The sequence below is a fragment of the Lates calcarifer genome, linkage group LG2 (genome assembly GCF_001640805.2).
Source record: "Lates calcarifer isolate ASB-BC8 linkage group LG2, TLL_Latcal_v3, whole genome shotgun sequence".
NCBI lineage: Eukaryota > Metazoa > Chordata > Actinopteri > Centropomidae > Lates > Lates calcarifer.
The window spans coordinates 5,061,472-5,089,065 of NC_066834.1; the positions used below are offsets into that span (position 1 = coordinate 5,061,472).

Sequence of the window (27,594 nt, forward strand, 5' to 3'; positions counted from 1 at the left end):
CAAGTGTGTTAATATCAATAGTAATAACTTTATTGTCATGCTCATGACATTGTGTAAAGCACTACCTCAAATTGTCAATAAACATCAAGAAATGAACTGCTATTAGACAGACTAATATTACATTGTCAGGCTAATGGGAAGAAAAAGACATAATATCCTGCTAATAAGTGGTGATGAAAAGCTATTGTCTATGTATTGTTTCTCAGGGGGCCTCCTCTGTCACTTTGGTAAGCCTTTTATGCTGCCTAATAAACACCTCTATTTGTTGTTTTAATTAATCACTCTAATATTAACAAACAAAGCAAAAATACTGCAGGGGAAGGCGTAAATGTTTGGTGCCAATACCAGTGGCTGCCCAGCTCGATTTCTTCTGCAGATTTTGAGACTGTAAGAAAAGTGTTTTGGAACTTTCTTTAATGTTAGAGTCATTTAAAAGCATGTGTATGTGAAGGGTATGTATGTTGGGCTCATTGCCATTGTTTCAGCATGATACCTGGTACTGCAGGTGTGGAGGGAGGAAATTTAAAAAGAGACATTCTGAACATATAACCATGGGTACACCGTTCATTACTGCACCGATCTCCTGTGTCCAGTCTCAGCTGGCCAAATGAGATTTGGCTTTTTATGAGCACTGGGTGATGCTAAGACACAATAGAAGATGGTTGCAATTCATTTCTTACTCATGTTCTGTCAAAGAAGAAGGTTATTCCACTAAAAACATCCTGAGAGTACTAATGTATGCATCCAACTCAATGACTCCATTTAAGGCATCCAGAAGTACAGGCTGTCTATGCAATTTGCTTGTGGAAAAGCCACCTGCCTGACACAAATTATGCTTCATTTCACTGTCGTGTACAACCAGATCAACTTATGAACAAAAAACTTTTCACTGAGGTAATCAGTGATCATGCCTTCAACTACACAAGCCCATTATGGCTCACGATTCCAACAGTGAGGCCTGTGATGAGGCAGAATCAGTTACACAGTGAGCATTGATCAGGGAATATTTCTTGGAATGTGCAAACAGTGAACATTTGGTTGACACAAACACACACAGGCAAACAAACAGGAACAGGCACTCAAACAGATGCAGGTTGTGCTTGACCATTAAACACATTCATCCTGTCCAATAAACTAAAAAGAAGAAGCATTCATTGCCTGCAGCCCATGTAAGGATAAATTAGAAATCAACATAGAGGCACATTTAAAAAGACACATAGCTGGAGGAGAAGGGAGGCTACATAGTGAACATGTAGATAGATAAACCCTGATCATGCTCATTGGTACCTACCTCTATTAAACTTCTTACAAACTGGCACAGTGAAGCAGGTTAAATCTCCACTGCCAGTTTATCTGAATGGGCCAATGCACTAATTTGCCTTCCCAAATATCCCCCTTGTCTGGTTGTTTAAATGAAACAAGGGTGTCTATTAGGAGTAATACATTTTTATGTACTGTTATTGAGGTTTAAATTATGTTAATGAAGATTTTAAAGTCTCTGTGTAACTCAAAGAAAGTCTTGTGTCTCAAGCTATTTTTTGTCTGTCTTCACACAACTACTTCTGTGGCCATGAATGCTTGTGAGGAGAGACTGTTTGAAAGTGTACACCATTATCCACATATCTAGATTCATGGTGTCCCTTCCTGTGATGTCAGACCTTTCACAACACTTCATACAAACTAGTTCATTTGATACAGAAAACTTTTATTTACCATGGGAAAAGTATAAAAATGGCATTAAGTAAGACAAAGCAAATGAAGAGAGGTCAATAAGAAAGCAACAGAGAACAAGTGCACTCTATATAATGCCTTTCTTTGCAATTCTGTTTAAGTCTGTCGTTTGGCATTAAATTATGGGGACTACAACTGTCTCTTTTAAATGCTCAGTGTTCAACCTATGAAATATACAATATATGGGGTCAAATGCAGGTTGAACTAACTTTCAGTAAAGTGTGTCATATGCAGGTCACCTGTAGGAGAGAGATTAATATTAATAGCTTGGTGCAGTCAGACTGCATTATATACTATGGGCACTGCAACTAACGTACAGTACAGAAAGCTGAGGGGCCTTTCAAAAATGAAAGAGACACATCTCCTTAAAAATATCATCAGCACTACTGTCTCAGCTTTCATACTATTATAGGCAAAGACAAAGAGTTACTCAAGCTGTGCTGGAACCAGCTTTTCTCTACTGCCAAAACACAGCAAAGTGAAGTAAACAGTAAGATGCTACATCCCCCTCTCCTTCTAACATAACGAACAGATGAACAGTGTAAAGAAGAAAAGAGGCACAGATTCAGACGGCAACACGTAAAAATTTATGTGGGAGACAAACAACAGGCAGGTAAAAAAGTAGCTGTGAAAGAGGTGACAGTTTGCTGCTGGAAAAGCTGTTTGCGTGTAAAAGTCAGCTCTGATTTTTTTTCCCCTTTTTTCCTGACAGAGGTTGTAGAGAAAAACTTCATTCTCAGACTCCACACGGCCCATCTTCATGGATTAAATTTCTTTATGGTGGAAAAGTGTAACACCTTTTTATTGCTTGAGGGAAGAGGTGAAATCAAAGAGTGTAAGAAAAGGAGGAAAAGAGAATTCAAAAATGGGTTAAATAGTGTAGGCAGGAAAAAGGCCTTCTCTCTCTTATTACCACCTGAAGAAAGGCCATTGCCATTAGATTGAAATTTAATTTACGAAATAGTGTTTTAATGCAGCTGTTCACTAGCAGCCCATTCCAAATACACTTTCTGTCAGTGCATTTCCTGAGGACCATTTAATTGGGCTAATGAAGAAAGCTGCTAATGGCTGGGTTTATCTCCGGCAGCACTGGTGACATTTCATCAAGGCAGGTGATTTTCCAGCCATTGTTTAACCTCAGTGTGTAGCATTTCATAGTTGGAGAAGAAAAAAGCAAACATGTTATTTGGGCAAATTATAAAAAACTATGGTGGGAACAATGTGGTCCTGTGGAAAATGGATAAATGAACTTCATCCAAAAGCAGATTTAATTATTTTCTAATTATTTTCCACACACACTTCAAATCATATTTGGAAAATCATCTTATTAAAAAACAAAAAAACCCAAACAGCTGGCTCATTGCTACACAGAAATTCATCTTGGGTTCTATAATTCTGGGAACGCCCACATAACACTCAAGACTTTGGAGACCAGCATACATAGTGAAAAAATATGCATCACATTTGAATGGGCACACAAACGCAAACTTGTACTTATATCTTTGTGAGGACACTCACTGACATAAAGCATTCCTTAGCCCCTTTCCCTAACTTCAATCATCACAACTAAAACCCTCACCCCAACCCTTGTACTAATCCTAATTTACACCTAAATCTAACCTGAACAGCCCTTTGAAGTTGTGAGGACTGGCCAAAATGTCCTCACTGCGAAAGGTGTAGAACTGGTCCTCACAAGGACAGAAGTACAAGGACACACACACACACACACACACACACACACACACACACACACACACACACAATGTATGCAGATAGAGACAGTGATGTGACATTTACCTTCATCACTTATCAACATCTTGACATTAGTACATCAAACCTGCTGTTTCATAATGAGCTTCAGTTGCCATCTGACTAACGAATGATTCTGACACTCTTGTCATTCCCTTCTGTCAGGGAAAGGTCAGTGGCAAAGTCAAAGAGGTTGAGACCCATGTTTATACATGGATGGACTACAAGATTAAACCGAACAAAGCTGACATGTTGAAATGGCAATACCAAATGAAGGGCACGGTTAAACTCTGACAAAACTGCAGCTCTTTGACAAAGTAACAGTCAAGTAAAAAGAGTGGCTCTGATCTGTTATTTTTACAGATATGGAACCGGTCACTTGTACGTGCTAATTGAGACAAATGGATGGCATTGTGGCTTGTCAGCAATACTGCCACACAGCAAGATGATTAGGATGCTTTTTTTCATTGTGTACATGTTTTCTTTACTCCTGTTGACCCTGATGCACTGGACATCTGTCCAGTGTGCCCCCCATGCACCCTGTGTGTAGGACTGAAAAAGTAAAATTGTGTGGACTATAAGATGCCAGGAAATTGTTAAACAACCATCAGTTTCCTACACTTCAAGGTGATGTTGTCAATTTTTTTATTGTTTTATAACACAAAGGTATTAGATTTTTCCATCAAACAAGACAAAGAAAAAGCGCAAATCCTCACTGCTGAGAAACTAGAAATGGGTCATGTTTGGCTTTTTGTGCTGGAAAAATTACTTAGACAATCAATAGGTTACCCAAAATAGCCAAATAATTTTCTGTCCATTATTTCAAATCTACTTCCAGTGCTTGTAAAAAAAAAAAAAACCTCAAAACTTTGTAACAGAAAGTTCTTTTGGTGCTTCTCTTTACACCAGGGACTATATAAGAGATAGATGTGAAGAAATTAAGTTTTAAAATTTTACTGAAAAAAATGTGGCTGTATCTCATTGTCACTTCAAACACCTGCTACAATCATCAGTTTCAAATCTCATAGTTTTCCATCACATAATTTCCAAGGGATTTAACGTTTCTAATTATAATCACTGCTGCTTCTCAGGTGGCATTACGTGCTTGTACAATAATGTAGGATAATAGCATAGATAACATTATCGAGGCACTGATACAAGGATTGTTGATTTCAAACACAAGTCTACAAAGCATGCTCTAAATGAGGAATTAAACATTAAACTTCAGTGACATGTGGTACATAAAAAAAGTTATAATCCTAACGTTAATATTCTGAAGTAACTACTTCTATAAAAATACATCTAGTACTATTTAATGTGTGCTCTTATTCTACATTTACTTCAGAACTGAATACATTTAAATGAATTTCAAAATAAAAGTGGGAGAACATACTCAATTCTGTTAATCAAAACGAATTCATTTCTTCTGGCTTTATGTTTTGTCTGTCTTTTGATAAATGGCTTAACTGAAATTTCAGACCACTTCAGCCCGCCCCGCGTCTCTTGGCAAGCGTGTTCAACGCACGGTTTCCTTTTTTGTAAACAACAATGAAGTGTGATATTTGAAAAAAACAGATGCGCTACCGGTGAACTAGGAGCCACCAATCATTTGTAGTCTGTACCCAAAGCGGCTTTTGAATCCCTCCTTCTCTTCCCACCTCTTCAAATTCATTGGCTGCCAGAGGAGTAGCGACAATGTTTAATGCACCATGCGGTGTCCGGAGTTCAGTCAGTGAGAGGAAGCGCTCTATGTGCTTAGGGCTGTTTTACGTGCAGAAAATACTAAACACCGACTGTGGGTATATATTCAAGAAAATCACCCTTTCTTCTGACAGCTACAGAGACACTTATGCCAGAATGCGGCGTTGTTGCTGACCACCTCTTCACTAGCTGTCTCTCTGTGTGTGGACTTTGACGGGGACGGCGGACAAGGACAAAAATGCCACTACGGGGAAACAGTCACTCAGCGATGTTTCGGATGGAAGAAAAAACACTGATTGCCTTTTAAATATCCACTTTGGATCTATCTTGCTACACATCTGGATTTTTTTCTTCTCCTCCCATAGAGTATTTCTCCGAACAGTTTTCTTTCCTGAGGAACGGTGACTCACTGCAGGCAGAAGGCGAGCCGCTGCATTCTAATCAGACAGCGGAGAGGACTTCAGCTCATTGACATTACAGTCATACTTTTCTGGAGCACTTTTTTTTTTATTTCCACTGCGCTGCACTGTAGCCTGCGTGTGCATCGGAAGCCTGTGGCTTTTTTCCTGCTCAGAGAGGGGAAGGAGGATACGGGTGGTACCTACTGAAGTGGTTAGGGAATGAAACTCTCCCTGAACCCTGCTGGAACTGACTGTTTTGAATCTCACATTTATATAATTTTTGGACTATTAAAGCAGTTTCTTTCGGTAAGTTTCCGCGTTTTTCCCTTCTGTTCTTTATGTCTCTTTGTGGTTGTGTAATTTTCCCACTGGAAGCACTGTTTGTTTCTCATTTCCAAACGATTCTGATTTCACAACCATCCCTGTGCTTGCGGATGCAACAGCTTCTTCCAGGGACCGTTGAATGTTGCAGAGAGAGAGAGAGACAGAGAGCATCAGTGGAGAGAATTACACAGCTGTGCTGAGATGTTGGCAGCTCATTTCTGAATTTTTATAAGGCTCATTTTAAATATCCGGATTATGCGGATTTGTTAATGCTTGTAAGAGGCTCATTTTATACACACTTATTCAAATAGCTGCCACAATAGGCCATCTTCAGTTGTTCGCCTGCAGTGTTACCATATTATTAAAGTTGCCCTATTACAGTTTCAGTCAGCATTCTCATAATGTGTGATTGGTCCATTATCATGTGAGGGTCAGGTCGTGTATTGCACATTAGAGATAAAAACTGCATTCTGAATCTTGTGTTTATAATAATACATGTAGTAAATATGCTACAAGGGGAATCATCATTATTTCCCTGTGCATCAGGGCTGCGCCGAGTGTCTTCCCAAGGTTAACTAATTGACAAGCTTCCCCCATAATTGTGGAAATGAATTACACATGAGCCCTGGTTCATTTTTGGCTCAGTGGTGGATCTGATTTCTTCCTGGCAGGATGGCTAGTGTAGCTTAGTCTGTTTTTATCTGGGTGACTAATTGACACTTATAGATTTTAACAAAAATATATTTTTTTCTGTTTTCCTTCTTAGGTGGTATGACTGAACACTTACAATGACTATTCTGTTTGGTGACTGGATCGCGATTATTGCTCAGATGAGTCTGGGTGCTCAGCTGAATATAAATTAGGTGTTCAGCACCACAGATTGCTGGAAGAGGCAGAGGAAAAGAGAGACAGAGCAAAGACAATCCACAAAGACAAATGCCAAGGCCTCACATGATGAACAGAACTCTTTTTTTGATCCCGAACAACAGAAATACCAAATTTGAACAAAATATCAACAGGTCTAAGGCAGCGTAAACACAACACAGATTATAGCAGCTTTTACGGAGCGGGGATGTATCTTTCTATTTTCTTTTTCCTCCTCTTATGGGCTCAAGCCCTGACATTGAAAAACTTGAATTACTCTGTCCCAGAGGAACAGGGTCCGGGGACAGTAATTGGGAACATTGCCAAAGATGCCAGACTCGGACTCGAACAGATTGGGCAGGGAGGACAGGGTAAGAAAGCCAACTTCAGGGTGCTGGAGAACTCAGCCCCGCATCTTATCGACGTGGACCCCCAAAGCGGACTGCTGTACACAAAGCAGCGCATCGACAGGGAAACATTGTGTAAGAGAAACCCCAAGTGCCAGCTCTCCATGGAGGTGTTTGCCAATGACAAGGAGATCTGCATGATCAAAATAGATATTCAGGACATTAACGACAACTCACCCACTTTTCCCTCAGATCAGATTGATATTGACATTTCTGAAAATGCTGTGCCAGGGACACGCTTTCCCCTGACCAGCGCGCATGACCCAGATGCAGGAGAAAATGGCCTGAAAACCTATCAGATAACACGCGACGACTACAATCTCTTTTCCTTAGAGGTAAAATCCCGCGGGGACGGGACCAAATTCCCAGAATTAGTTATTCAACGACCACTGGACCGAGAAGAACGAAGCCATCACACCCTTATTTTGTCAGCCACTGATGGGGGGGAATATCCTAGGTCCGGTACCATGCAGATAAATGTTAAAGTTATTGATTCCAATGATAACAGCCCTGTCTTTGATCAGCCCTCATATGTTGTGGAAATTCCTGAAAATTCTCCTCCTGGTAAAGTCCTTATTGATTTAAATGCCACTGATCCTGACGAGGGCAACAATGGACAAGTAGTCTATTCTTTTAGTGGCTATGCCCCAGAGAGAATCAGGGAGCTCTTCTCCATAGATTCCAGAACAGGGGTCATAAAGATTCAGGGTGAAATTGACTACGAAGAGAGCCCAGTTATTGAGATTGACATCCAGGCAAAGGATCTCGGTCCCAATCCAATCCCAGGCCATTGTAAAGTCACTGTTAAAGTGCTTGACAGGAATGATAACTGGCCATCTATAGGCTTTGTATCTGTGAGACAGGGAGCCATCAGCGAGGCAGCACCTCCAGGCACTGTCATTGCTCTGGTCCGTGTCACAGACAAGGACTCAGGCAGGAACGGGCAGCTTCAGTGCAGAGTGCTGGGTAATGTCCCTTTTAAACTTGAGGAGAATTATGATAACTTCTACACAGTGGTGACAGACAGGCCCTTGGACAGAGAGGTGCAGGATGAGTACAATGTCACTATTGTTGCCAAAGACAATGGCATTCCTCCTCTGAACTCTACAAAATCCTTCACCGTAAAGATTCTGGATGAGAATGACAATGTTCCTCGCTTTACCAAGTCAGTTTACCTTCTTCAGATACCTGAGAACAACATCCCAGGGGAGTACCTAGGTTCAGTTCTGGCACATGACCCAGACCTTGGACAGAATGGCACAGTATACTACAGCATAGTCAACTCCAACGTGAGTGGGGGTGATGTCAACACTTATGTTAATGTGAACGCTGCTAATGGAGCCATCTATGCTGTTAGATCTTTTAACTATGAGCAAATTAAGTATTTTGACTTTAAGGTTCTTGCTAAAGATGCAGGATCTCCTCATCTTGAGAGCAACGCTACAGTGCGCATCAGTGTTCTGGATGTCAATGACAACATCCCTGTCATAGTTCTGCCCCTGCTTCAAAATGACACAGCTGAAATCCATGTGCCGCGTAATGTTGGTGTTGGTTACCTAGTCACCACAGTGAGGGCAGTGGATAATGACTATGGTGAGAGTGGGAGGCTCACCTATGAGATCTCAGATGGCAACGAGGAGCACCTCTTTGAGATTGATCCGGTGACAGGGGAGGTGCGAACAGCTCACCCATTCTGGGACGATGTGAGCCCCATTGTGGAGCTGATCATCCGAGTATCGGACCACGGCAAGCCCACTCTCACCGCTGCTGCCAGACTCATCATCAAGGCCTCCAATGGACGTCCTCCTGATGGACTGCCACGCACTAAGGACAATCAGAACTGGGACATGTCTCTGCCGCTTATTGTAACTCTAAGCATCGTGTCCATCATGCTTCTGGCTGCCATGGTGACCATAGCAATCAAGTGCAAGCGCGAAAACAAGGAGATCCGCACCTATAATTGTCGCATTGCAGAGTACTCGCACCCTCAACTGGGAAAAGGCAAGAAGAAGAAGATTAACAAGAACGACATCATGCTGGTGCAGAGCGAGGTGGAGGAGCGGGATGCCATGAATGTGATGAATGTGGTAAGCAGCCCTTCCTTGGCCACCTCTCCCATGTACTTTGACTACCAGACACGCCTGCCACTCAGCTCACCAAGGTCAGAGGTCATGTACCTCAAGCCCACTGCCAATAACCTCAGCGTGCCCCAAGGCCACGTGGGATGCCACACCAGCTTCACAGGCCCAGTCACCAGCACTACAGACACACCTACTAACCGCATGTCCATCATACAGGTAAGAGAAATTGCACTCTTCTCCCTTACTGTTGTGCCACCGTTTTCACGTCACAACCTTCCGAAAGCTCCCATTTCCTATATTAACGTTTGCCCCCTTGGTTTGTAAAATGAAAGAAAAAGAAGACAAGGACAGACAGAGGCAGAGAAGCCCAGGAGCACAGAGAGAAAAGAAGGAAGGGAGGGGTGAGCATTAGAGGGATTAAACAGTCATTCTGGTGCTCTCATGGAACACAGCCAGTGACATCAACACAAATCAGTTGTGCTTGAAATATGTCATGACAAGCTTTTGAAATCAGTTTTCCTGTAGAAATTTTTCATAAATCACTCAATCACTGTCATTTCATTCCTGCGGAAAAAAGAGTCCAGCCTGTGGCAAAGTTTTAAGCAGTTCCATTTTAAACTACCCAATTATCTCACAGACATTTGCAATTCCTAATCCAATAAGCAGATACTTTTTGAAAATATACTTTCCTCTGTATTATATTAATATACCTGCACATGGTAACTGTTGCAGCTATGATGTTATATCATGAGAGTTAAGTTACTGTCAACAATAATGGGTGCTTGTTTGCTGTTTATAACACCACACCAGTCATCAAAATCTATTGCTCTTTGTGGTTAATTCTAGTGATTTTAATTCCTAGAGATTAGCAGATTGTACTTATTTTCACAGTGTCTTTATACGTCTTTGTGGAGTACTTGGGTGTATAAGCCTCTAACGTGATAACTTCTCTGTGTCTTTGGCCTTAAGCCCATTAAAAGTCTGTCGTGTCAGACAAGGATTAAAGCCTGCTTAAGACGGTGGTATGTAACACTAGGGATAATGGGCAGTTGTAGCAAAGCAAACCCTTTTCTGATGTTTACCTATTGTTAACAAATACAAATTTTATGTTCCTAATACCATTGATAGAAATAATAAAAAGTCCTCAGTGAGTTATATTATTATTAACTTTTGCCAATGGCTTTATACTATTTGGTACCATTAGAGTTCTTTCAGTTACATCCTGATGGACAGTAACTATTAGGCTCTCTGCTGTCTTTTCTATCCCACTATTTGCATTGGACGTGGATGTGACGATGACTGTGATCAGATGTGACGTGTTCCCACCAGGGAGGAAGGCCACTGTCTGTTGTTCCCACTCTCAGTCACAGCCCTGCTTCTATTATGAGCCAGCTGCATAGGGCAAGGGTCAGCACAAAGACCGTTAAGGCTTCCTAATCAGAGGGACAGAATAATTGCTGGTCCATTCTGCAGGCTGTTTCTCTGCTAATGTAGTGATGATAAATTAGACTGTGTGAGGCTGTTGCACACCCATTTTGTGCACTTCTTTTCTCTCCCCCTTCAGACTGTCAAAGGGAAAACAAGCAGAAGCAGCAACAACACATTCCTTAGTGTCTTGTTTACAGAGGGTCCCCTCGACGCATCAGGCGCAGGGTGCTCTATTGTATTATTCAACAGAAACCTGTGTAGAGGGAGATGGCCTGAGGCATTAAGTTTCTTCAGAAGCTGTACAGAAGCGTATCACTTTCCTTCCTCCTCCCTGCTTCTGCCTCCTCTCTCCGTTCGTTGTGGACAGTAAGTAACCTGAGTCAGAGAAGAGTGGCTATGGGAAAAATGTCAGGAAACAAAGACAGAATTCCCCTTCCATCGATCCCAAGGCCTCTCAGCCCATCTGTCACTACAGTTGCCATGGGAGGAGAGGTTGAATAGGAAAAATAAATAAAGAGATGGATAAAGCAGGGGAGCATATCGCCTGCTCAGTCACTTTCACAAGGGCACCTTAGTGCTGCTGTCTTCATCTGCACCTAGTAGGACTACTGTAGCTGCCTGCAACTACCAGTCTCTCTCCACACTGCTTCTGGCCTCTAATGATGTTTTATAGTGGTGCACTGGCAGACAGACTGGGCTTGGTCTCTAGCTGGGAGAGGGGAATAATATGAACATATCAGCAGAGCTCTGCTGGCCTTATCATTGTCACCACTGTGCCAGCACCCGGCCCAGTGGAGAGCTTCATTTCATTTGTAAAGAGAATTCCTGGGATAAGGAGATGGATGATACGTAATGATGCCTAATTCCGCTTAAGGCGTTGAAGGGAATTACTTAGTGTGGAATCAAGGTTAAAACCAATCTGCTGCAAAATTCCTCAATGCTCAGGAAGAAGGGATTTCAGTAATTCGCTCCAAAGAGTGAGCCTGCGCCCACTCTGTCTTGAATACATTTTAGGATTTTGCCTCACATTATGTTTCAGCTTCCACAGCTGTGCCAGACTATGGCCCACTGACTGGTTCATAAGTTTCTCTGCTACTTTCTCGCTACTTTTTCTGAGAGATTGTCCTCCATGTTACCAAACATTCAAATACTCCTGTGTCATTACTTTTAAACGGCCCATAATTTATCATATTGATTTGTTTTGATAAGTTTTGAGTGTTGTAATTTGATTCACCACGAAACCCTAATTAAACAAAATCCTGTCTCTGTGGGACACCATCCATGTTAATAAGGTGCAGGTGGTGCAAAGGGGAGTCTGAAAGGCTATAAAAGCTGCCTTTAGGTGGCGGCATTCTGCCTTGTGTGGGGTGGCATTGAGATGAAGGTGTCAAGGAGAAAGGGGGCTCTAGTCTCTGCTGACTTGTCTTTGTCACATGTCACCTGATCCGGGAGAATCCTACAGCTCTAATGAAAAATGTCAGACACAAATATGTAACAAACACATGCAATACAGAATATTTCTCTGGAATTGCCTGCCTGACAGCATTTTGTCACTATTTTTGAATGATAATCACTGAATTTACCAAGCAAGCACTGAATGCATGATTTTTTAAATATGCTCACAGCTTCACTGCTTATACATTAGAAAAACAATATATAATATACCAAGGTCTTTGAATGGTTTCTCAGAATGACTGGCAGCCATAAATCTATTGAGTGAATATAAAGAATGCTCAGAAAAAAGCAGTTAAGAGGTGTGACTGTGATCATTTAAGCAGAGTGTATACAATATAGGAAATAAAATTTTCACTCCTTTGATCTGTTTAGGTTGAGCATATGCATGCCAACAATGTAGCTGGAGCAGATGTTGAAAATGGATGCTTCCAGGAATGGTCTTACGCTGCATAATTTAGGGAGATTGTGTATGTGTGTGAGCGTGCATGTGTGTGTGGGTGTAACGTCATTGTGTATTCCAGGCATGTGATTTAAGCCTTTAGCTGGCAGGCTCTGTGACAGAGCCCCTCTCTTTTATGAGCGTGACAATCTTGCATTTGTCCGAACCTTGAAACACCCTTCCTCCAAGTAACACACACGCACACACGCAAACACAAGCACAAGCACAAGCTTGCATGCACAAACACACAGATGCATATGTAACTGGGCTTGGGCTGTTTTTAAGGATTCTACCGAAAAGTCTTATCAAAGCCTCCGCTGTATATTGTATTGAAATTGCTCCCACACCTCAGTGGCCACTGAGGCAATGAATAGAAAAGCGCTCCTTATTTCATTTCTCTCCCTCTTCCTTCATCTTTAGATAACTTTCCTCTGGAGCTTTCTATGGAATGAGTTTGGTAAACCTGTATGTACTGCTGCCTGCTTGCAGACAGGATCGAGCAGCTCAGCAGCTACATGCACAAACAGTCATTTATAGGCATGAGAGACAGTTCAAGAAGCCATTTGTAATTTGTGTGCTTTTGTCCCCCAGTAGGGTTCTTCTGGGCCACTTGGCCGGTTTTCTTTTATTTGAGCATGCCAGTACATAAAAAAAAAATTATCAGTTCGCCTCAGGGTGTATCTTCATATTTCCTCAAATAAACCTGCTGCTACTGTACATAACACTACTCGCTGAAATTCTGAATTATTAATAGGCAGTTTTATTTTTCTTCATCTCCCCCAAGCACATATGATAGATACAACTGAGAGGAAGTGAAGTCAGACCACAGAATGTTGCTCTAGGGAACAACAGTAAATTACGTTATGTCTGTATGACCAAAACAGAGAAATTTTGTTATTGAACATTTAGTTTATTAGCTGCCATTACTGGTATTTTAGCTGTGGTGTTTTGCAGATGTACTTGTTCCATTACCAATGTGTCAGTATGTTTTGAAGCTGTAGCAGCAGTGCTAACACACAGCACAAAACAGCAGCTATATTTGCATCCTCTTTCATTAATAAATCATAACGTTTAACAAATCAGTGGAAAGCGGAAGATGTCACGATAAACATTAGAGGACTCTGGCTACATATTTGCCAACAAGGGGAAGAGGAGGGCAGAACACAGGGTGAAGTGGGGGAAGAGGAGGGCAGAACATGGGGTTAAGTGGGGGAAGAGGAGGGCAGAACATGGGGCAAATGGGAAACAGACGCTGCTTATTTTCTCATACAAGCAGAATTTGAGTATTCACTTTTCCTTAGTTTGTTTGCAGTATGAGGCAGCAAGAGGAAAAAGTAGAAATTGCTATAGTAATCTCTCATATAACATATTCTTCTTCACTCTAAACAAGTGTGGTGGCAATGAAATTTTCACATTTTAGAAAGAAACACTGAGGAAATATACTCTGGTAGTAATACACACCACTAATATCTTTATCTTTTTTTTCCTTTGGCTGCTGTTTCCATGAAAAACATTAGACAGTCTGAGGCTGAGAACTCAGTGCAATTCTTCAAAGATTTACACAATTAATAGTTCATGTGCAGATACATATTATAAATACCCAGAAAATTAGTTTGAGATTGGAGGCAGCTGTAGAAGTCAATGTTTTATTTATTGCAAGTTCTCAAATATCCAAATCACCCTTCTAAATAATTGAATATAAATGTAGGCCCCTGACTATGCCCATAAGTAGACACAAATAACTTACAACAACTCCAGTCAAACTGTAGACAAAACGAGATAGATATGAAGTATCTATGGAGTATACTGTCTTTTTGGTCAGCCACCAGAAATCCTTTCAACCATCTGTTGTGCATTCATAAGGACACAGCACTTAAGTGTGCTGTGTAATTTCATTATTTTAACAGAACTTCCGACCTGGCAATGCAGAGCAACAAAGGAATTTTGTTTTTTTTGCAAGTGAAGAGAAAGAGGCAGGATATGAGAACACAAGTTGACCTCTTTGATGGTCAGATTGGCCGGACACATTAAACCAATTTGCTTGGTTCAATAGGAAGCAGTCTATTGGAGATGACATGGGCACGATAATAAGACTGTGGATTGTCAGTGGGCATTCACTCTTGACTTATTGTGTATTTGTGTGTGTGTGTGTAAGATAAATGAAGGGGAAGTGGATGGTCAGGACTCCTGCCTAATTTGCTGATGCTGAAGCTTCAAACATCTTGTCATTTTGTCATGTCATTCTGTTGAGTAGCAAGTGCCGTCATTTAGCTTGGTTTACCTCCCACAGGCAGACTGGTATTTTAAGTGGCTTCAGATCTAGTTCTATCTGACTTAGTAATTACTTTTTAGTTCTGGTGTTACAAGGCTACTGAGACCATGACTGCTGTTGCTTTTGTTGCCAGTCATTTTTGTTTACTGTATCTATTTTCTTGTGTGACAGTGTTTCTTGTTTTCCTGACCTTGCTGATACTATGAGTTGCCCATATTTTTGCTGCATTGAGTGCACGCCCACACCAGCTGGATATGAGCGGTCCCTACCTGATGATCCTTTAAGTGTCTCGCGTTTTCTTTTTAATATCAAATCCTTCAGTACATGCTCTATTATTTGAGGAAAGAGGAGGATTGTGACAAAAAAGTGCATACCCCCAGTAGATTCTGAAACATTTACTTCTGTGCTGCTGGCATTGTGCTCAAACAACTCAGGCACAAGGAGCTGACCTAGCATCAACAGAGGTCACAAAAACAAGAGAACAAAACATAACCATCACAGTGGAGGAATCTAAAATTCAGCTGCCATGTGTCTGTGTGTGTGTGTGTGTGTGTGTGTGTGTGTGTGTGTATGTATGTGCACACATGCACCAGTGCTACCACCAGCTGTGCTCTGGAGTACCGGTCTTGCTGGTTCCCTCAGATTGGAATGGGCTTCCCTGAAGGGGCCGCCTGCCCCCTGAGGGCTTTTAGATCCCTCCTGGAGTCTTTAGATTTAACGTCTGGAGCAGCAGGGTGCTGGAGCTGCAGCAATAGATGGGTATAGATAGGAGTGACCTCACAGTAATGTGCACTGAGATGCATGGTGCATAGAGGGGCTACATAGGCGTACATGGCATGGCGATGTATTCTTTAAACTGCCAGCAGCTGGGTCTCCTTGCTGTAAATCAAACACTTTCAAAGTCAAACAAAGTGGAACTCGCTCTGTGTCTTGGCACCGGTCCAACCTGAGAGAGCTTTTATTTCTGCCACATCTTCCTTCACTGTGCCCCCTAGGCATGTGCTGTAGAAACAACACACAGCTCAAAGAATGAGTTATGTGAATCTGTTCTCACCTTCTATCTCATTAGTATAAGAGGAATGATTTATCCCTCTCTCCCTGAATCTCTCTCTCCTTGTCCTTGCCTTCTACAGTTCAGCACTTCTTCAGCTTCATCAGTAATGTGATTAATTGATTGGAAGGATATAACATGAATGCCATCTCATTTGCTTTAATTTCACCTAACTACACATCAAAACAACCCGCAATAAAACAGCCTTTTTTTCTCCTCATACAACCACAGGAGTATATTACAAACGCCAAATCCGGAAACAACGATTTGCTATGCAGTTTGAGGAATATTTTTCTACTCTGAGTAATCCTGGCTGTGATGTTTGCATGTTTGTGTGTGCAGTATGAGTGTGTCTGAGAAAGTCCAACACTCTAATAGGAGAGATCCCACTGTCTCTTCTGTTCCCGCTCATATCTGTAGCACAGTTTGAAATCTGACTCCCATGTCTAAAGCCCTGTGTGAGTCTGAGGGGAATTGACAGCCACTGTGTTTTTGCAGTGGCTGTTATGTGTTTGTGGCAACAGAGGCGAATGAGACGGCACTCTCAGATGTTATTGCCTAAACAAAAAACCCGGCTAAGTGGTGGGCACACAAGATTTGTCGTCAAACATTTGACTGTGTCTGCTCTTCAGGGTAGCTGGGGCGGCGCCGAGCGCTAATGGCATATTGAAAATGGTATATTTGGCCGGTCTCATCTTTTTCTATTGTACTACACAGATGTACTCAATTGGCTCCTTACTGGGTTTATGTCTTAGAGGAGAAATCTTTTTGGGGCCTTTAGCATTCACATCGATTGCTGGTTTGCTCCGTTTCTTATTAATTTTTGCTCTGTTTGGTACTGAAATACTGTATTTCATTATCTATTGCTCTGAGCATTGTTTAGTGTTAAAAAAAAAAACTAGCGCTTGCTCTCTCTCTTCCTCACTTTCCCTGCTCTCATTCAGACTCTTTTCCTTTTCGGATTCCCTCTCTTTCTCCCTGCTCTTGTCATCTCAGATAAGCATTGCAATTGCTCATGTTACTGACGACCCAAGCCAAATTCATAATGATGAGATTATCTTGTCAACAGTGCAGAGTGTATATGTCTGCTGTATTGATCTGCTCACAGTCTTAATAAATGAAGTACCACGATGGAAGCGTTGGCTCAATGATAACTCTGAACAGATCTTGCTATTTATACACTCTCAACACTGCTGAGATGATGAATGGAACTTGTGTATTCTGCTCCTCTCTCTTTTCCCTTTTCCTGCCATCTCTCCTCTCCTCTCCTTTCCTCTCTTCTCCTTTCCTCTCTTCTCCTCTCCTCTCCTCTCCTCTCCTCTCCTCCCCTCTAGCCAGATTGATGGGGTAAAACAGCCCCTCTCCCCACACACGCTGTCTGAATTGCGTCCTCTTTGAGGTCACGTTGACATGCTGAGTCGATGTACTCCCAGGTGGAGAGACATGGGTGCTGCTGTGGGAGGAACCAATCAGATAGACGGCAGGGGAAGGAGAGGGAGAGCGGGGAGAACGGGAAGAGAGGGAATAAAAATTACCAGCGCTGGAGCCTGGGCCTGTGTGTGTGTGTGTGTGTGTGTGTGTGTGTGTGTCTGTGTGTCTCTAACTGACTGAGGTTTGAAGGGGAGTTTATCTTTGCATTTGAAGAGAAGGTCAGCAGGGTTTAGAGCTTGAGATTATGTGTGATTGTTTCTTCTGTGGGCTAGCTGATTAATGCTAAAGCTGCTCTGACAGATTCTTAATGCACCATAGACACACTTAAAAGAGACTGAGAGAAACTGGCATCCAACACTTTGACAACAGGGCATTATCCTAAAGCCTTTTCTGTCAGTTTTTACCCAGGTGTATGGACAGTATCCTTCCTGTTGTTCATTCCTCCCTCTCTCATCCCCTCCTTTCCTCTTATACCTCATCACCACTGACCTGATACATATACAGTAGATAGGTCACCTTGGAGTGAAACTGCACATAGTCCATCTGCTGTGTGTGTGTGTGAATAGAGAGGCAGAGGGGGAGAACCCAGGTGTGTGTATGTGCACTTATGCATGTATTGATATTAGACATATGTGTGTGTGCATATTTTTGTGTTTATATATCTGTGTCTGGCCTTGGTTCTGGGCTTTGGGGAAATATCTAAAATCCTTTCATCTACGGAACAACTCTTCCTCCATCAATTCAAATGGAATAATTTTGTTCTTTAATGTTTTTGTTCACAAGCTCCCAGCTTCTGTCGTTTTAACCTGCAAACTAGACAACATTTTGTGGATGGTTTGTTTTAGCACTAGATCATAAAATACTTTTTTCTTTAGTGATTTGATACATGGACACTGGATGACAGGGTTTTGTAATATCATTTTGAAACCATAGTTAAAGGTGTGCTTTTATCAGCCTGGAAACTAGTTGAGTGCCTTTAATTTTAATACTGAAGACTCCACACAAGTGAAATGCCAGCTTGGTAAATTATGAGTTCTTATTCAGATATTACTCAACACACTGAAGCATAGAGACTTTTCTTCAGTGCTTATTTGCTTTCTTGTTAAAAGTTAGATGAGAAGGTTTATATCATTCCCTGCTTCTTGTGTAGAGCACCTGGTTAGCTTAGCTTAGCACAAGGACTGGAAGCAGCTAGTCTGGCTCTGTCTAAAGGTAACAAAATCTGCCTGTCAGCATCCTTTAAGGTTTCCAGTCAATTTACTATATGTTTGTTTAAACACCGTAAGTGAAAGCAACAAGTTTTGGCTATATGTGGAGTTATGTTTCTAAACATTTCGTGGCCGGAAGCTGAAATTTTCAGGAGTCCTGTCAATATCACGAGGTCATTTTTAGATTGCAGACATGAGTGGCATGTGGAAAGTGAATAAGCATATTTATGAAGCTGTCAGAGCTATTGCTTTAGAGTGTTGTTTGTAGGCTTATTGTACATGTGTGCTTTTTATGTATGCATGTATGCCCATCTTCATGTGTACAGTATGATAGGCCTGTAACCTCTGCAACAGCTCTTTTTTTTTGGGCTGAGTTAGCTTTGGACTAATGAGGGTGAAGCAAGGTCAGTGCTGACTCAAGACTTCAGTTAACGGCAAAGCTGTTGTAACTATTGACGAGCAAGAACTGAATGATTAGTGGCTTACACACCAAGATCACATACTGCACCTATTTTTTTTCTTTTACTGCTTTCCTCATAGTTTCAAAGGCTTATAAATCATTTAACATCAAGTTAAATCCCGTCTCTCCACTTTCACTTTTTTGCCCCTCAAAGTTTACACATTTTCCCTTTATCAATAATCAGGTCCCAGCTGTACGTATACACAGACCTGCTGGTTAAATGTGTCTTCACACGAAATGTCTCAAGTAGAGAGGGGAAAACAATGCTGCTATTTTAGGATAGCTGGCAAACTGCTGTGTTAGGGGTTTTGTGTGTGTTGGAATAAATATCTATGCCAAAAGCAACATTTATCATTTACTCCTGGGGCTAAACTGCCACAGATGTGGTTTGTGTTGATAGGAGTACAAACGCACTGTCTTGTGTTGCCCCTCCTCTTCAGAGCAGAAAGGTTTCCTCTGAGCTGGCTTCAGAGATGGCAGCTGAGACTGAATTGGCTGCTGAGTTGTTGTCAGTTGAACCTTTAAAAGGAATACTAAGTAAAAACTGCAGACATACAGAGGTAATATTGCAGAAGACAACTGAAAATATAACAAGATCTGTAATTCTTGCAAAAGATTAGAATGAGGAGTGGGGTCGCAACCTGTTCTGGTCAAACTCTATTTGTTTAGTAGACTGTGAAAAAAGTTTTTTTCTTTAACTTTCATGCCCAGTTACTTTTTAATAATTTTTTATCTCTGTCTGTTGAAGTGTAGACTGCCAACGCCTTAACAGACTGCCTCATTATATTGCACTGCACACAGGTGTGACTGCACCTTATAATAATGGTTCAGGAATAACACTCAGAATTTCAGACACCAGTTCATTCATGTATGTTTATGTCAATAAATTATACATGTGTGCTGCGCTCCACCACAGGAATAGTCTGCTGGAAGGAGTTCAGCTTTTTTGGAGTGAAAGACAGTAGATTCAAGAGACAATCTAACTCACTAGGTCATGAGTGTATTACTTCACTGGGAAATACACACACACATGGACACCAAGTCCCTGGTCTGGTAGCAGAGGATTATGGCAGACCTTTCACTAAGTTTCAAAACCCCAGGGTGAGTCATATGAATTCACTCCATTTGAATTTAGTTTGCAGCTTGTTATAGAACTTGTGCCAATGCCACTCATCAAGTGTAACAGCAGCTGGTGAACAGGTGGTATGAATTTACAATAATGTATTTTTAGGGATTATTGCTACATTGCATTACTTATTGTTTTTATGTAATAAAAAACAACAGATGAGTCATTTTAATATGTTGTTTGATGAAAAACATGTGAAGAGATGATATTTCAAAAATCCAATGCAAAAATCAGATCGTGAAGATATCATTTGCAGCACTAAAACTCTATAGCATGGTTTGGAGATATGGCACTTCAACTGGCAATAGCCAATGTATTTCTCACTGGTGGTGACTGGCGTAGTGAAGCTTCTGAGGCCACTTGCACCTCATTACTACTACTTGTGGTAAATACAAAATTGTCATATAATAAAAATAAAATAAAAAATAAAAACAGCCTTGAAACAAACATCTAACCACTAGATGCCTCAAACGTTTACTTGGTGTGGGGGATTGTTGCATATAACCAGCAGATCTTTTGCATTTTCTCACCATCCAGATGAAAATATGCTTAAATCAATCTGCTCTTCTAATGGGTATGGGTTCCTTGACTGAAATGCTCATCTTGAATTCAGTTTGTTTGATTTCAGACTACAGGTGCATTGTAAAATAGGTCACAGTCAAATTGGTTTTATTTTCTTCCATTTAGCGGAAAAAGAGATGTTGACAGTTTGCTGTGGTATAGAGCCTCTGTTGTGTGTTTCCAGTGTGTCAGCTTATTGTAATCTTTACCCGAGGGCATATTGGTCAACATCATAACGGTTATGGGTAATGTTCTTTTTAGTTAGATAAGAATGAATCATTCAATAATAGCTTAATCATTCCATTAATAAATCAATTACATGCATAGAAGTTAAAAGACAAATTATTATATATTTTTTGTAATTTGTGGTAAACAGATTATTCTGTATTACTATATGCTTATTAAGACAAGCCTTCTGAGCCATTTTGTTTATGCTGGATTTAGTTTAGCCCATCATTTGATTTTCATGCATCATAAAATAGGCTAGACTGTAAGATCTCCAGCACCTGTAATGGTATTGTGTGTGTGTGTGTGTGCGTGTGCGTTTGTGTGTGTATAAGCGATAGAGAGAAAAACAAGTTCAAGGATGTGCACTCTCAGAAGGTTTGCATTTTATTATTTTCTACGCGAGTTGACTCTCAAGATGATAATGACAGGCTCAAGAATAGACTTTAACAACGCTTTGTTGACCATTTCTCAGATTTGGGGTCTGTTTATCCCTTAGAGTTTTCTTTTCATGCTCTTTTAAAGTAATTTATTCTCCAAAATTAAATGACAAACATTATTACGAAGGATGAATGTGCGATACAAAAGCAGTTCTTAGAATACTGAAACAAAGCACACTGTTTCAGAGCTGTTACTCTTAAAGGCAAATGCAGTTATCCCATTTGTACATAAGGACACTTCCTTAGAAATGTGACTAAAGTAATCATTTGTAGACAGAAGGGAAAATTATAACTATCGTTGCTCTTGGGCTCCTCCTCAAAAGGAATAATAAAGTAGTAGTAACCACACAGGTTGAAGGAAATCAGCTTTGAAGTAATTTTTGTTTCATCTCCCTCCACCTTGTGCACCCCTTCTTCTATGTCTTTCTTTTTCCTTTTCACCTATCGATGATTTTTGAGACTGCGGGTGACTTTTAAAAAGTTACTACTGAGACAACTTGATACTTTTCACAGGGCTACTAATACGGATCTCTAATGACACTGTATGGACAACCAAAATAATAGGCAATCAATGTGAGTGGTTGAATATTAATTATGAATATTGTGCCTTTGCTGTTGAGCAGTGAGAGGTCATGCTGTTTATGTAACTGTATAGAAAAGCCTCCAAAGTGCTACTTAGTCCTACTTAGTGAGAGAAAAAAGCCCCATTCCCCACTAAATGAACATGACCACAAAAAATGAAAAGGAATGTAGTTATGTTATGAATTATGAATTGTGGCAGACTGTGATTAACAAGATGAGACTATTGAGTTGGATTAAAGCTGCCTGAGTCACCAGCTTCATAATAAACCAGCAATTTTACAAAAAGCCCCATAGTAGTTCTATAAAAAACACAGTCACAATATTTCAAAGCAGTGGCAACACTAACACATGTAGATGTGGGCGACTTTATTCAGCTTGAGTTGTATTCGATTTGTGGTACTGAAGTGGAGTTTAGTACAATTACAGGCAGGGAAGAGAGGGGAGACTGTCAGGAAGAAACACACTTTAAATGACTGATCACTACGAGTGGGACGAATAATCAATATATTCTGATACAGTCTCCAGTGATATATTATTGTTACTCTAGCACTAATTTCTCAGCATGTTTTCTTGCTTTACTGAGGTATTTCCCTCCTTTCCTGTAGACATTTCTGAAATAGTCCTTTCCTGTCGAAAATGAGTAAATAAATAATTCCAGAAAAAGATGTATTATTGTACATGCATCAGGTCTGTTTAGGGTTTACACTGCCTTATATCAAACAAACCCAGAGCTTAAAACATAAGTCAAATGGGAGGTCAGCTAACTCATTCATGTGGCAGTTAGGGTAACCTTCCATTCTGTGACAAACTTTGTAGTTTTGAGGAAAATCAACACAGTTAATGCATGTGACAAAACTCCTGCTGTTGTGGTCTGACCAGCACAGAACATATGAAGTCAGTCAGGACTGCAACTATAGATACCTAGCAACAGAATCTCAACAGATAATGAGGGTTTTAACGACGCAAAACTCAAAGTTGAGTATGCAGGGTCAGGGCTCATATAACTGGAAAAGGAAAACACAGAATGTCTTCTAATTTATTTCGAAAAACAGTAAATTGGCTTGCGGGCTATAATTCCTGCTGTCAAATTGTAAATAAAAAGGAGAAAGACTGTAAGATCTCCAGGTGAAACTAGCAGAGTAAAAGAAGCACAGTAGAAGCTGAGTGGTTCAGATGAATAATCCAGCAGACGCAGTGAGTGCTCCCTTATTGGTGATTCTCTGCATTGCAAAAAGAAACCTTTTTAGTATTTTTCTTAATTTCATGCAGGGTTTTGCTGAGCATGCATGCTCAATTTCAGCCTCTCCTCATGTCATTTATACAGCTGCATTTGTTCACAGTTGCGATTGAGTTGAATCAAGGACAACTGGACTTCAAAGAGTTTAAATTCTTATTCATGTATCTACAACCAAGTCCAGTTGTCCTTGATTCAACCACTCTTCGGTAACCATGACCTGGATGACTAAGAATCTCCATAGACAATCCAGACCAATGGTATTTTTATTATTATTGTTATTATAGGAAATGGAAAAAAAGACTCAGGGTCCATGTGCAGCACACCATCAAAATGACAAAAGGAATGGTCTTTTTTCATGGAGAAACAGTTATAAATATGGAGTAAGCATTCTGAAATACTTTAACTGCATATGACCAGGCTGCATAACTTATCTGCACTACATAAACTACACTCACCAACACTTTATCAGGAACACCTGAACACCTGCTTATTCATGCAATTATCCTATCAACCAATTAGGTGACAGCAATGCAGTGTATAAAATCACGCAGATACAGATCAGGAGATTCAGTTAATGTTGACACCAAAAAAATGGGAAAATAATGTGATCTCAGTAACTTTGATCATAACATCACTTCTGCAACAGTCTCTAGAGTTCACTCAGTATGGTCCAGTGAGCGGCAGTTCTGAAGACTGAAAGGCCATGTTGATGAGAGGTTAGAGGAGAATGACTCCTGTGGTTGTAGCTGATAGAAATGCTACCGTAGCATTGATTATCACTCTTTATCGCTGTCGTGAGGAGAAAACTATCTCAGAATGCACAACACATTGAACATTGAGGTGGATAGGCTACAGCAGCAGAAGTCCACATCAGGTTCCACTTCTGTCAGCCAAGACCAGAAATCTGAGGTGGCAGTGGGCACAGGCTCAACAAAACTGGACAGCTGAAGACTGGAAAAACGCAGCCTGGTCTGATGAGTCTCAGTTTCTGCTGAGGCAGCAGGGACAGAATTTAATGCCAACAGCATGAATCCCACAGAGGGATGGTCGCAATTTACCATTTCTAATGACAACGTGCAGCATGATGTCACAAAGCAGAAGTCTCAAACTGTTTTTGTGAATGCGACAGTGTGTCCAGTGTACTTTAGTAACCTCCCCAGACACCAGATTTGAATCCAGCTGGGATGCAGTAAAACAGGAGACTTGCAGTATAAATTTGCAGCTGACAAATATGCAGAAATTATGTGATGCAATTATGTCAACATGGACCAGAATCTCAAAGGACTGTTCCCAAGATCTTGTGAAATCCATGCCACCAAGAATTGTGGCTGTTTTGGGAGAAAAGGGAGGCAATCCATCCATCCATTATCTAGAATGCTTATGCTTTTAGGGTTGCAGGGAGGCTGGAGCCAATCCCACCTTACATTAGGGTACATCCTGGACAGGTTGCCAGTCTATCACAGGGTTGCAAAGGGAGGTCCTAACCCATATCAGTATGGTGTTCATTAGTCTCTAACTCCAAGACTCCCTTATGATTAAGTACTGTCCAGAATTATTAGCAAGGTGTTTATCTGGACTGGTTGAAATCTATTTGGTCTCCATTTACCAGCATCAGTGGCACCTCCTTACTTGTCTAAATTTCATTTGGACCAGACCTCTCCAAAGTTATTTGGAAGATAGTGGAAGATATTTAGCAGGCAGTAGACTGTGATGGCTTTAAGTTCACTTAAGCCCATTGATTGATTGGTCTGCTATCTCCAGGAAGATATATAGGTCCAGCCAATTAGATTTGATCACTTACAATTGCTCCTCAGCCACTAGGTAATCAATACAGTCTAATTATTGTTTAGTTTCCCCACCGCCTTTTCCTTACTTTCTTTGTCATCCTCTCACTTGGCTGTTTTGCTCCCCTTTCTCTGTCTTCATCTTTAATCCCTGCTTTTGCTGCATCCCCCTTCACTGCTAGGTTTTTCTTTCTTCTAACCTGCATTTTTTTTCTGTTATATCCTTTACCCACTCTTCCTATTTGGCTGTTGCTGAGCTACTTTGACAGTTTTCCAAGACTAGTAAACTAGAGTTCCCTTGGTGGTAAAGTCACACACACAAAAATGCACACAACAGAGATATGGTTCATCAAATTAAAAGCTGCATCCAGATCTTTTTGGCTTACCAACAAGGTTATGGTGGATTAGGGACCGCTCACACCTTCTGACACAAAGAAACTTGCACACTCACATGGGCACACGCAGAGTGAGTAGTATGTTTGTTTTTGGAAGACAGTAAAGGACAAATGCATGTATCATACCTATCAGAGTAGGTAGAGGGAGGGGGTGTACTCTCGTTTCTGTGAATAAGAGAGAGCTGTCCAATGATGTGTGAAAGAGAAGCTGCAATTTGTCCTCGTTCACCACCCCTACCTAAGATATCAAACCCACACACACACACACACACAGAGTCAGATACACACAAACATAGCCCCGTAGAAATGAACAGTGCCCCAAAATGCACCAACAAGACCTGAGAGTAGAATAGCACTCCAATATGCTCGTCCCATTTGTCTCAATCGGCCTGCTGTCTGCTCGGTCAGTCTTAGGGCCTCAATGGGAATACAGAATAGAGTGCAGCTTTTTACACTTACTCAGCCTCACTGTGCTCAGTATCTCTCTGACCTTTGTGGCCTTGCTGCATGGACTAGATACAACACATCATTCAGTACAATTCAACAACATGCTTTTGCAATTCTCATCCACACTACCAACCAAACCTAACCTCTGCTGAAATCTACACAATGCACACTGACCCAGACCCTCTGGATTCATCTTGCATTCAGTAGGTTCAGTGCTCCTCTGAAACGTTTAAGGTCAAAGACTCATATTTTAGGTTAATAAGCAAGTCATATTTTGAAACCTTAAAGGCCAAATAAAGTGATGCTGCAGTTTGGCTCAGTTCAATTCAGTTCACTTTTGTTCAGTTCAGTTCATTTCAAGAAACTCCACAAGGGGAAATTAGATGGCAAGAAGTACAAGCATGCAACATGAAATCCTCAATGATACTTGCAATGCTAAATGAATTTATGTACTGTAGAGTAGAGTGTCTAATAATACTTGTAATAAAACTACTTGCCATCTAGCCAGTATTTATCACCCCCCCCCACAAAAAAAATATCCAGTATTCATTGTGGGCTCTGACTGGCTAAGTACAAAGCGGCTCATACTGGCCGTTATCGATCCATTAATTGGAAAGTAGCCCATTGTAGTGAAAGGGCTGGGCAGTATATACAGACAGGAAGAGATGGAGGTTTAAGATCAGCCTGGACTCTTAATTGGCAGGAAAGAGGTTTCTATGAAGTGGTGTAATGTGCTTTTTATTGGTTTGTAAGAGGGGTAGGTGGTGGAGGGATGTAGAGCTTGTGCTCATTTAAGTTTGACATGCGTTTTCCCCCCTTTTTAGTAAGAAAAAACTAGGATTCAATGGTTTATTTCCATTTAACACACTATCATAGGCATAGTTGACCATTGCCATTTTAAGTTGATGTATTCAATGGTAAGCATTACAGTGTGTAACAAAAGATTTATTCTATGTTAATTTAGAAAAATGTTCTGCACACGAGGCTATCATTTAAATGTGCACAGCTGTGGAAAGTAAATTAAACCATATAACAATTTAGGAAAATCTCTGTCTGTTAATGTCCTTTTATCCTGATCACATTCAGTGCTAACAGAGCTGAGATGATTGAAAGGCATGTCCAAGGATGAGTCCCTGATCATAAAAGTACAGAAGGGGCACATCAATATAAAGACTTCCATCTCCCCTTTTTTGAAAAACTCAGGCTGTTATCATTTCAATGCCAAACGATTTCAAACATTCATTCTTCTCCTTACTCTGTGGTCAGATTCCAGCCTTTGATATATTCTGTGGATGTTTTCTTTTAATCTTGGTGAAGGCTGAGGTGGAATAGAATGTTTAGGTAGAGATAAAGGTGTTGGCAAAAGCATGGAAGGTCAAAGTACTGAGGTGGCCTGTCTGACCTTCACACACCTTTTTTCATACTGAGCCACCGCAGAGCACGGATGACATTGAAATACTCTATCGACTGTGAGTCAAGCTGTGCATGTGAAAAACCCTGGCACAAGGAGACATTACTCACTAAACATGACATTTTACTGCGCTCAATTCAAGACAGAGAGTTGTGCACTACGTAGGGTAATTATTTGTGTTACTGTGATGAATACCACTAACACAGTACGAAAAGCTATTTCTCCCGAAGGTGTTTTGTTTCCACCCTTCCCTCTTCTACATAACAGAGACTTTGAGATATTCCTGTAATAATTTTAACGAAATATAAACACATTAGTTTCTTCCTGCGTTCTGCATGGCTTACAGTGGAGTCTATACATTTGATTGCTTTTACATTTAGTGTT

At 40.9% G+C, this 27,594-nt stretch overlaps 1 protein-coding gene across 4 annotated transcripts in view; it reads left to right on the forward strand.

Moving 5' to 3' along the window:
- The first annotated feature begins 5,037 nt into the window (after window positions 1-5,037).
- Window positions 5,038-27,594, forward strand: part of pcdh17 (protocadherin 17) — a 57,032-nt gene continuing 34,475 nt past the window's right edge. Inside the window, exons 1-2 of one of the 4 annotated variants that reach the window (XM_018683778.2) lie at window positions 5,038-5,888; window positions 6,673-9,264. In XM_018683778.2, coding sequence (XP_018539294.1) covers window positions 6,979-9,264 — 2,286 coding nt within the window. In that variant the 5' untranslated portion in view covers window positions 5,038-5,888; window positions 6,673-6,978. Of the gene's footprint in view, window positions 5,889-6,672; window positions 9,475-27,594 lie in introns of all 4 variants that reach the window. The other 3 variants (XM_018683776.2, XM_018683777.2, XM_018683775.2) reach the window with 3 other exon arrangements.